The sequence below is a fragment of the Coloeus monedula genome (assembly GCF_965178545.1).
Source record: "Coloeus monedula genome assembly, chromosome: 9".
NCBI classification, from domain to species: domain Eukaryota; kingdom Metazoa; phylum Chordata; class Aves; order Passeriformes; family Corvidae; genus Coloeus; species Coloeus monedula.
This window is the reverse complement of record NC_138789.1, coordinates 14920105-14932367: the sequence shown is the minus strand read 5'-3', so window position 1 is coordinate 14932367 and position 12263 is coordinate 14920105. Positions and strand designations below refer to the sequence as shown.

At 38.3% G+C, this 12263-nt stretch overlaps 1 protein-coding gene across 1 annotated transcript in view; it reads right to left on the bottom strand.

Annotated features, from left to right (window-relative positions):
- The window catches only part of ABCA4 (ATP binding cassette subfamily A member 4), a gene marked incomplete at both ends in the record, with an annotated part of 68179 nt that overhangs the window by 12927 nt on the left and 42989 nt on the right, over positions 1-12263 (bottom strand). Inside the window, 13 exons of the mRNA XM_082287654.1 lie at positions 820-989; positions 1455-1529; positions 1647-1752; positions 2996-3028; positions 3984-4078; positions 6343-6532; positions 7530-7628; positions 8280-8404; positions 8828-9069; positions 9594-9642; positions 10046-10251; positions 10830-10920; positions 11886-12073. Coding sequence (XP_082143780.1) covers positions 820-989; positions 1455-1529; positions 1647-1752; positions 2996-3028; positions 3984-4078; positions 6343-6532; positions 7530-7628; positions 8280-8404; positions 8828-9069; positions 9594-9642; positions 10046-10251; positions 10830-10920; positions 11886-12073 — 1669 coding nt within the window. The remainder of the gene's footprint in view (positions 1-819; positions 990-1454; positions 1530-1646; positions 1753-2995; positions 3029-3983; positions 4079-6342; positions 6533-7529; positions 7629-8279; positions 8405-8827; positions 9070-9593; positions 9643-10045; positions 10252-10829; positions 10921-11885; positions 12074-12263) is intronic.

Genomic DNA, 12263 nt, shown 5'->3' with positions numbered 1-12263 from the left:
ATGCTAAAAAACATGTGCTAAAAACACATGTACTAAAACACATGTTTGAAAACAACTTTTCCAGGTTGCTTTGGGGATCGTAGCTAACAAATAAGGCACTATTCCCTGATCTTTTACTTGCTTAATATGACTCAGTTTGACAGCCCTTTCCATGTGGGGCATCTCAAACAAGACATTTAGGCACAATAGCCAAAGTGCTCTGGAAGCAGGGAAAAGAGAAAAAGGCAAGTTGAAGATAGTGAGATGAAGCACAGATTTTGCCTCTGTGCTATAATGCAAAGTTTTCAGTTTCATTGAATTATGATCTCAATAGGAGAGTGAAAACTCTTGTCTTTCTAGGGATCTCTTTTTCAAGAAATTATGACTTTCAGAATCTGGAATACATCAACCCTACTACATGCCACTGAAAATCTACCTGCGTGCTGTCCTTGGCACCAGGAGAGGGGCTGTTAACTACTTGACCTGTAGTCAATTATGGACAAGTTCTCATTCAATTTTTTATTACATGTTTTATTTCAGAAGTAAATGTATTGGATTTGGAGCATGAACAAAGATTTCAGAATCGTTGTGCTTGGGAATCAACAGAAACATGCAATAATGTATAACCAATGTTCATAGTTCCTATGTGGGATGGGAATTAACTCTTATGGGAATATAATGAGACATGAATATATTCTTGTTTAGAATAAAAACTTCAGAGAACAGCTTCCACATTCTGTCAGTTGAAATCTTTCTCCTCAGAGTGTGAGTATGCTGGAAGTTGCAAGCTGCCAGGTGAGGGAGGGGTAAAAGCCAGAAGCAGAGCACAAGCAGACTTACACAGTGACTTCAGAGAGTTGCTCCTTGGTGAGGTTCAGAGGATGGTTTATAGCAGTGATCCCATGTTCCTCAGGGGCTTGGCCAGTCCTCAGATTAGCTCTGAGGATTGCATTATTTGCTATATTGAGGAAACTAACCATAGCATGCCATCCTTTATTGTTAAACCACACCTGAAAGAGTCAGAAATCATGGATTAATTTAAGAAGCCTTCACTGAGCTATGGGAGAAGATTTGGCTGCCTTTTATCTGCTTTGGTGGGCAGGGGTGAATGCAGCACCAGGAACTCATAGTTCCCAGGCACAGTAATGCAGGAGGAGCTCACATACTATGCTTTTAAAAGCATTGGACAACTACTGTCACGGGATTTTATAGAACCACATTTTAGGATTTAGTGTGCTATTCAAAGTTTTTAGGACAGCAAGTAATACTAAAAAAATGATTTAAAAAAATCTCCCATTTGAAATACTATGAATAAGAATTACCTGTAACATGAGATACAGGGTTAATACCAAGTTATTTCTAAAGTGTATAATTTCAGCTCTTCTTGCATTTGGGAATACCACCAGCAGTATTCTCATAATTTGAAGTCTATGTCAAGAAAGTCTGTGAGTTAGCAGACTAATTCCAGCAAATACCTTAATATTATCTTCAGTTTCCATGTATTTAAGGAAATTAGGGATTTCTTTAGCAGCAGCCAGTGAAGTTTGTCCCTAAAACAAAAAAGAAAAAGCTAAAGATCAGCACTCTAGGTGAAATCTAATGCTGCAGTAACCATGCTTTAGTAAGGGACCAAAAAACAAACAAACAAAATTAAAAATCTTTCTTACTCCTGTCACATTCATCATTTGGCCGAGATCACTTAAAAAATCAATAATTTGATCTCCAGAAATGTGAAGGACTGGAAGTCTTCCTCCTACAGAAATTCCTCCATATCTAGTAAAGAGAAAAATATCATCAATAACTCCTACCACACACCCATAACTGTACATTAATGGAAATACTAAAACCCCACTTAATGCAGGTTTTATTTCTGTACATCACATACTTCAGGTATAACAGTTTCTACTCTTTTTCTAACAAGTTGCATTAGGTCTTTATATTTTATTTTATATATATATAATAATATATATATAAAATATATATTATTATATATAATATTTTATAATATATATATATAATATATATCTTTATTATTTACAAATAATAGAAGCTCTATCTGTTTCTGAGAGATTTATGCCAGGATCCTGAGAAAATTATTTAGATAGAAGATTTGGAGAAAACAGTGATTACTACAGAACAAAATCTTTAAATCAAGATAATTGCCATATATTGGTTTAGACTGAACGGAGGACTAGGGACAGCATAGACCTCAGTTAAAATTTCTGATGCTCTGAGAGGAGCTGTTATTCACCAGTGTCAGTACCAGGCAGCACTCCATAATGATAAATACTATTGCACAAGATGAACTGAAGCCTAATCCCATAGAAAGCAATGGTTGCACGTGAACAAGCAGATATTCCATGAAGAAAGGCAGTCATCCAGCTGCTATCTTTGAAGTGAACTCCTATTGCTGGTGAAAAATGAAATAATTTTGTGCTTCAGGCTAACCAGATTCTTTCTAAGCTCAGTAACTGCAGTGTAGACATCACACTGGGCTTAGCTGGTATCTCTACCTAAGTGAACTAGTGGAATCTGATTTATAACTACTGCACATGTACAGAGCAGGCAGGAGGAATTGTGGTTGTTACTTCTGTGTTTGATGGGCTGGTGTCTAGGTTTCATCCAACTCAAATCCTTTTATTGGAGAGTTTGTATTTTTTCTGTGGCACTGAAAGAGCTGGGTCACTGCACTATTACAATATACTGTACTATTGTGTTGAACCTTTTCACCACACCGTTCTCATGAGTTTGACTCCTGTAGGTAATAAAGCTCTGATAGTTCCATTGTGAGCCTCTTGCCTTCATCTCCTGCGGGGAGTTCAAACAAATATAACCCCTTGTCTTTATAAGGCCCTTCCTGATCTCCAGCCTATTTCCCACCGAAGCCATCTCTTTGTTCTACACTATCTGCCACAATTCCCCTTGCCCATTTGCAGAAACATTGTGAGGCTTCCTGGTTAAAGAGAAATACATTGTTCCTTTATTTACCGCCTTAATCTGTGAATTGGTTTCTTACCTCTGCTCATTGACCCAGTATTTACTCTTCAGGCTGAAACAGACAAAGAGAATCCCTTCTCAGTGCACAGAACCAAAGCCAGTGATATTGTCAGGCTTAAATAAAAATTAAATTTGAATGCCTATAGTTTGCAGACCTCCAGTCTGCTAGTTATTACTTTGAATTTTGGGGTTGGCAGGACTTTTGGCATTCCTTGCAGTGTGTTTTTGGCTTTTTGTTTTCTGACATGATTCATCTCCAATTCATACAGAGATAAGCAAGATTCCTAAAGTGGCAAATACTGGGCTATTCTAATCCATAATTAATTTATTTTAAAAGATATATCTAAAGCAATTATGACACATGCTAAGAGGAATCAGTCAAAGGCAGTCAACACATAGCTAATATAAAGGGAATTTCAAGAACTCTGCTGGGAACTGGAAAAGTAGCAAGGCCTGAATCAGAGATAATAGGCTGTGGAGGCTGCACAGCTAATTACCACACTCAACACACAGGCAAGCTGAGGAGCTATCAGTAGGATGGATATATCTGTGTAACATTGTCCTTTGGCTGCTCTTTAGCACGTCTGGGAAGCAAATGTTAATTAACTCAGGCAGATGGTCATGTTAGTGTGGTTACAGTTCTTCAGGGAGACAAAGCAGTATCTCTGCAAGGCAGTTCACCAATGCTATGCAAAAGCACGATTTTTCTCACCATTAACATGGCATTCCATCAGCACCGAAACTTAGCTCTGCCTATAAAGGAGTACCTGATTATACAAATAGTTATAATTGAAAATATTGAGCTCCCCTAAAATCAGCCTCTTCCAGTCTTATATATATCAGAATACATATATATATGTCTTATATATATATACCAGAAATATGGACATGGTGCTCAAATCTACAGAATACTGTGGCAAATCAGGTGTTATGTCATTATTAAATAAAAATTTCATTGCCAGGTACAAAATACCATCTGTGAAAAAGAAATAGAGATTCATCCCTACCTTCCTTTTATCAAAGTGGGATATGTTTTCACCAGAAAATCTGAAATATTTCTGTGGGTCAGATCTTGAAGAATTTCTGTGCTGCGTTGCACTCTCTGTCAAGAAAAAAACAACTAATCAATCACAAACTTTAGAGTGTCTTAAGCTATTAAATGTTTGTCAGGAAAAGAGAAAAAGTAGCTTTGGTTCAGAGAAAATGCCCAGGTTCATAGTATCACTGAAAGAGAGCGTGTCAATCACTAATGGGTCATTTATAGCCTAAACATCCTTACTTACTAAGACTTCAGAAGAAATCAGTAAGTTTGTGATGCATGACACAAAACAGTCGCATGTCACTCTGAAACAGTTATTTTCAACAAAGGTCGGGGCTGCTCAAGGCTTTTTCTTCAAAATGAAAGAAGGAAACTTTTCAAACAAAAAGACTGAGGCCCCAGTAAAAAAACAAAACAAAACAAAACAAAAAAACCAAAGAAAGAGGTAGTTTCCTATGATTTAGCAACTTTAGGTAAAAATTAATACAAAAAATTCACCTTCACTAGCACATTAGATTGTTTGAATGAAAATTACTTTTTTTTTAAATATGAAAATGGTGCCACATGACAACTTTGTTGAGTCTTTTACAAATACAGGGTCACTGTGAAATGTAAGACCTTGCACTCCCGAGTTTATCCCAAAGTAGAATATACTTTAAGAGGTTCCCGGGCAGCTTCAGATGGCAAACCTTGCAACCTGCAATGATCTGATAATGACCTAGGAAGTAAGTCTAGTGACCTTTCCAGAAATTCCTACATTTATCCACAGAGAGTACTGGATGACATAGAAGACACATTACTGATGTCCAGCTGATTCTAGACGGGAAGACTGGTAGCATCCCCATAGTGGCTTCATTAATTGAGTTGTCTATGCTTAAACATAATTCTATTGACAATTATTTACACACTGTGGCTTTCCTGAAGACTCAAATGTGAACTGTTTCTTTCTGATAAGTTATACAAAACCATAATATCCTGCAAAATTATCAGGATAATATTATTATAAACACATTTTGTTTAGAGGACTAGAATCTCCACAAACAAATAAAAAACACATTGCATCTTATTTGGAATTGAAGTTTTAGACTAAAGTTCTCTGAAATACACTAGCATGCAATTAGCAAAATTCAACTTTGTTGGACAGGGATTACCTGGAAATCAGAAATCACTTGGGATGTTGTGAGTAAGGTCAGAATCTAACCTCTATCAAATTTTTTTCTTCATAAACAGGAATTCTGTGGATATTTAAAACAACTTTGTTTTGTGAACAGTGATAGAGAAATCAAAGCAAGCTGAATCAGTGTTTTCAAGAGATTGTGTCATCAAAGTGGTATAGTCACCATCCCTGGAGTGTTCAAAAATGTTGAGATGTGGCACATGGGGATGGCGTTCAGTGGCGGAGATGGCAGTGCTGGGTTAACAGTAGGACTCAATCCTAGAGTTGTATTCTAAACTTAATGATTGTATAATTCTATGAAAATTAGAAATATTTTAGTAATTATTCTGGTGTGTTCAGCCTGGCAAACAGGAATATTAAAGATGAACAGTGTGCATGGTGAGACATTAAATTAGTGAACTACTACTCAGAGTGGCTGCAATTCTGCTCTACTTCTTAGAAAAATATTTATAAAATGCAAACACTGACAGGCTGTAATTTTCCTTTGCTCTTCAAAAGAGCAAGCACATTTTATAAAGAGCATTACTAAGATCATTCATTGATAGGAGAGGTGGGAATGTAGCTCTGTTTTCCTCCATACAGCATCAGTGGTTATTAAATAACTCATCTTCATGCATGTGCATACATTGATTTTGCTAGCTTAGAACATTCTTGATAGAAATGGAACTGAAAGACATGTAAGAAATAATACTTTGGGGTTCACTGAATAGTATTTTTTCCCTTTTAATAGAGGACCACACTCCACATTTTTAAAATTGTGACTTCTTTTTCTTTTCTTTCTTTCCTCTTTCTCTCTCCTGCCCTTCCCTCCTTTAAAGAAAGGCAACCTTCTAAATAGAATTGTTCCTTGAGGCAAAAGAAAATAAAAATTATTTTTAAAAATGATGTGACAAATTCTTAAAATTTTTGTGATTTTCTTCCACATGAAAAGTTTGCAATTTGGATGAAAACAGTAATCAAAATTTATTTAAATGTGCAAACTTTTTCAATATCTCTGAAACTGAATTCCAAATTCCAGCAAGTCTTGCTCTTAAGAATGCACTCAACTCCTTCCATGTATATTAGCATGGCAAGGTACTTAGACACTGGTCCCTTTTCCAGCACTTGCCATGAAACTTTGCTACAAAGATTTATGGCACAAGGACACAACCTGTGGTGGTGGGAGGCCTCCTGCACCTGCAGGGCATTCTGGCAGCATAGTGAGTCTCTTGTGAGTGCTGCACTTGCAGGAAGGTGATGGATTCTCAGGGCTCCACTCTTGGCTCAGCAGGAGGCTGCTTAGGTTAGGATGAACAGCCGGTGTGTTCCAGGCAGTTGGCGTATTATTGCATGGGTAGTTCCTGTGTAGAGGAATAGAGCTTTAAGCTGTGCAGAGATAACGGTCCATGAGAACTCACAAATCTACAAAATCACAATGCTCTAAGCAGATATTCCCCCCTTAGCCCTCATCCTGTGAGTTTTGAATAAGAACAACATTTTAGAGTACTTGGTACACATTAATAAATACAGACTCCCCCCACATCTCTGCCAAGCTTACTGTCTTCAGCTTGCAGATAGGACACTGAAGGAAAAAGGGGACTGTGTTTGATCCATTAGTACTCATGAAATCTACAGTGAAGAAACTATCATTTTTCTTTCTCATGCAGTGTCTTTTCTTTTTTTAAAGTTTCCTCTGTTTCTGCCATACCAGGTAGAGGAGAGGAACGGAAGAAGAGAGAACAACCAGAAGGTTCAAATTGCTGGATATCATGGCTGGGAAAGAGCCAGGAGAAAGGGAACAAATGTCAAAGCATAGCAAGCCAGTGACAAATGGCTCCAAAGCAGGACTCACAGGCAGAGTAAGCAGGTAGGACAACAAAAGTTGCAGCTCTATTAATGTTGCCCTCACTTCAGAATGAGAATAATTTCTAATAATAGACATTGTCCTATTGCTACTTCACAATCTGAGCGATTGCTGAAGTTATTGCTTCCAAACACACCAATGGGAACAGGAGGAGCCTGAAGGGTCTCAGTCATGGAAAGTGCCAGGGAGGCTGAGAAGATTTGGGCCTGAGGTCACTGACCTACTGACATAAATTTCAAGGTTGCGTAACTCTCAACACCAAGCTACTGGTTTCCAGTCAGTCACATTGGGCACTGTGAATCATTCTTAATCCAGTGGCAGTGTTATCTTGCTGTTTTTGTTATTTTTGACCCAATATTAGGTATAGCAAACAACACACCTGAAGCATTGGCTCTTGTGAAGAATCAAGCCAAATCATTCTTGTTTCACTACTCGAGTTCCACTAGAATTACCCTACTGGGATCTCATTCAACAGAAATTAGCTAGCAACTTACAAAAGAGGCTGATTCTTCATGCAGCGAATTCCAAATCCTGGTTTATTCAAGAAAGCATGAGTAAGGGAGACCATCTGCTCATTGCCAGGATGTTCATTGCTAAGGGAATAAGATAGGACTTTCTCTATAAAATATTTTTTCAAACTATTGTACTGTAATACACATAGCAACTAGAGAAGGACAGCCATATGGCAATACCAACTGCCCCCCTCCAAACGCTGATAATTCAATTATTTTATTTATGTAAAAACCCAGAATGTTCCAAGATGGTTGACAGGCTATGGTTCTTTTTCTTTTCTCCTAATACTAAAGCTGACTTCTGACAAAGCCCAATAGCAACATTCTCCAAAAAAGCCTTGAATCCTCATTGCTATTCTCTCAGCACTGTCACAGTCAGTAATCGGAAGATGAAAAACATACTCTGCATTTTCATAAGCTGAGGCCTGGATCTCCTGTTAAACAGGATATATAACTTTATAAGTGTTGAGGTCCTGAATTCAGGTAGGAAGAGGAAAATACCAAAGTTAGAAAGACATTTGAAAGACTATTTGTTAGATCTACTAGCAGCTGTATTCTCCATGTGCACCAATTTCAAGCTATTTGAAGTCTGCTGATTCCAGTGAAGTGAATATTTTCTTACATCACACAGAGTGAGAAAAGAGCAGTGAGACGGGGCCCCATGATGCTAACTAAACTGTAGGGAGAAAAAGGTGTGTGTACAACAGATATACTTCAGGTAATTCCTCTTACCTGAAGAAAGTAAACTGTTGTCCATAGATCCAAGGGTGTAATGTTAAGGCGGGATATTCTCCAAATGGAGGAATAATGACTGTAAGTACTAGAGACAGCAACACAAAACTAGCAGGGAGAACGACCTGCAGGGAACATGAAAACATCAGAGTAGGTTATTATATAGGTGTTGTAGAGTGCCACTATACATACCCCATAATATATGTAAACAAAGGAAGGACAGCAAGATCACATAGATCCAATCTGGTTTAACTCCTGAACATCAACAATTTAATTTCCAGCACTTTTGCTTAAAATTCTGGTTGTCATAGAACTGTATTATGTTAAAAATAAAACACTGGGCTAGTAGTGATAGAATCATGAACTTGGTGCAATTGATAGACTCCAGGCAGAAAGAAATAAAAGAAGAGACAGAAGAGTTGAAATCATAATTGCACTGTTACCCATTTGCAGCACCTCTATTGCTTTCCATAGAGCCATCATTGCTGGAAAGACCGTATTGAGAGGGTTGTGGGGAAGACTCAAGCACAGCACAAGTCAGTCAATACCTGTGCTAGGAAGTCCTTGTGGCTGCGGGAGGCGTGGTGGAAGCGTTTGATGAGCAGTGCTTTGATCTGCTGATGTACAAGCTGAAAGCCTTTATACTGTCGGGACCCTTTGCCTTCATTTTGATCTCCTGTTTTGCCTACTGGCATTCGAGAAGTGTCATTAGTTTTCAGTATGGTTTGTTCAGCTGGTTTGTTCTCAGTAGGAGTTTTGCCAAGAGCAGAACCATTTTCTTGAGTATCTCCTAGGTTAAGATGAGAAGCATCAGAGAAGACATTTTATCTTCCATGCATGAAGTAGCACAGATATTTTAACGAGGTCCAGATTTTACCAACTGTATATATCATATCTTCAGATTGTTTTAATTACAACTGTTGCACTGTGGTTGTATTTAGTGACATCATATAGTTAAACACTCCTCTTACTCAGCAGGATGAACAATTTAATAATCTATGTAGTTTATGGACTAATAGTCAGCAAAGTAATTTTTATACAACTACTAAAGCCATTGACATCTGGGTGCTTGACACTCCACTTTTATTTGCTTAGTTAAGAACCTCATCCAATCTAAATACAAGTCTTTCTGCTGACTTAATCTTTTTTTTTAGATATCATGTCAGGCCTCTAAAAACAGATATTTGCTGACCAAATTTATTTTGTCAAGAACACATAAAAGACTGAAAGTTCTGAAGCTCCTATTTACAGAGTGTTCAGAATAAAAATAAGTCCCAAGAACAATTAATCAAATACAGATTTGTGGATCTATACCTGTTTTTTGCATTTCAGGGTCAGCTTCTGCTGTGACCTTTAGGAAAACCTGCCATAGAGAAATACGTCTTCTGGTTAGGAAAAGAATAGTTACAATAACCTGACCTTTAGAACACTATACATCATCCTTCAATAGAAAAAAATTTGGATACCTTTTCAGTACTTCATCTTATTACACAATCAGAGGTCTCTTATGAAATACCTCAGGAAATAAATGAATGAACAAAGATACAAATAAAAGGGACACATTTCAGACTAATGGGTAAGGCTCCTCAAGGCTACAATGAAGTAAGGCTTGGATCCACTCTCTAGGCCCTTCTCAAAGATTTTCGGAGTGTGCCACAGCTTATGGGACTAGATTTTGAAGGACATATTAAGAATTACATATTTAAGAACAGGAACATTTTGGGTGCTTATGGTAAGGTCAGCAGGTATTTCAATCTGTCTGTTACCTCTTCAAGTGGTGTGTCTGAAACTCCAAAACTGCTGAGTCCCAGGTCATCCAATGTTTCCTCCAGTTCTCTGAAGAGACTGGCATAAGATCGTTGTTTAAAGTTTTTATTGGGCAAAAGATAAATGAGTTCCTGACCAATGCTTTCAATTAATTTTGCTTCTGGGATATGATGGTGGATTACTTCGGCTAGCTCGTTTAGATCTCCTGTGAAAAGTCAAAACAGTGTTCATAGAATGAATATTTAACCATATTAAGCATGATTTCAAAACCTGTTGTTTGCACTAAAAGGGTACTGGTCTATTACGTAACTCTCAGATATGTCAGTTAATTCTGCCCTGGGCTGGGCTGTGTTGCTAATTATGCTTTGTATCTATGTAGCAGGAAACTATTTCACGTTTGTTAATAAAGCACAACAAAATCTTCAGGGATATCTACTTAAATTCTTCTCTCATGCAGACAAGCCAAAATTACTTTTTTTTCTATTTCCTTCCTCTAGGGATGCTTTAGTTTTCCTTAACAAATTCCACGAAACTCTTTACTAAACTTGTAAAGCACACAAACTTCTAGTTCATCATTTGTACCTGAGACCACATACACAAAAAGCAGTCAATAGTAAGCAAAACCACAAAGAACCCTTATTAAAGTCATGTTATAGTACAATACAAATGTTAGACACAAGGACCGAAGAAGTGGACCTCAGCAGCATTGATCTGCAAGACAAGATTGCAGCATAAGAGGAGACATAGCTATGTGCTGGAATGCTGAACCATCCTGCTTCTTACCATCCAGTTCCAGCTCTGGAATGCCTTCTTCACCCCTGTGCACACAGCTGGAGCAGGAGCAGGAGCACTGAGATCCACAGCTACAAAATGACTAGCATGGACGAGCAAGAGATAGAAAGATGAAAGTGCTTCAGATACACTCAAAACAGGATGTAAGGGTTGTCAATATTTGAACAGCTTGAGTCTGTGAAAAATATGTCATATCCAGAGCATCTTGAACATATACTGAAAATCATCTGAACACTGGATTAAGCAATGCAGAAAACATAAATCCATCTGCACAAATAAGTTCTAAACTGCATACAAAATACCTGGGAAAATGCAATCAGCAGGGGCCATGAGTGTACAGACTGTGTTGCTACTAGGACTGGAAGCACTACTTTCAACATAAAGAATCCAGAACCCTACTTTTCAAGGTGTGAGAGGCTGGTTTAGGTACAGATAGATGTAGACTTTTCTGGTGTCTCAGCTACTTACCAGACTACCTAATGTTTAAAATCAGTGTACTGCAAAAGCAAGAATCAGAAAGACCTGTATAAGGACAAAAGGCGGCTTGAGAGTTGGAGTTGTTCAGCCTGGAGAAGGGAAGGCTCCAGGGAGACTTTAGAGACCCTCCAGCACCCAAAGACAGCTACAAAAGAGCTACAAGCATGTAGTGATAGGACAGGGGGGAATGGCTTTAAACTGAAAAGGGGTAGATTTAGATTAGATATTAGGAAGATATTCTGTACTGTGAGGGTGGTGAGGCACTGGAATAGGTCACTCAGAGACGCTGTGGATGCCCCATCCCTGGAAGTGTTCAAGGCCAGGCTGGATGGGGTTTGAGCAACCTGGTCTAGTGGCAAGTGTCCCTGCCCACAGCATGGGGGTTTGAACTAGATCATCTTTAAGGTCCCTTCCAACCCAAACCATGCTAATATGATATTCATAATTATATCATCATAAGACTTAATGCAGTTTTGTACACAGTCTCAAGCAGCACTTAATTTCTTTTTACCTTGGTGCAGTGCAAGCATTATTTGGATTACATGTGCAGGGAGGGAGATATATACTTACAGGAGCCCTTCCCATTTTTGTGGTTCTCACTTTGCGAACAAGGGTGAGATAAAAGCCAGAGCCGAAAGAGTTCTTTAGGAATACAGGAGAGCCTGAGCAGAAGAGTTTCCCTTGGGATATGATGGCTACCCTGTCTCCAAGGATGTCTGCCTCATCCATGTGATGGGTTGATAGGATAATAGTTCTGCCTAGAAAGAACAAGGAGGAATGTTCAAGGCATGGACTCCCTCTGGAACTCAAAACTATGCTTTGCTTTTTGGCAATTATTTCTCTGCACCAAAGCCAGGTCCCAGGTTTGCCACAACCATAGGTATCTGTTCAAAGAATCTTGTTTGCTTGTGTTCGTATCCCACTACTCATGACAGTTTACACAGCAGG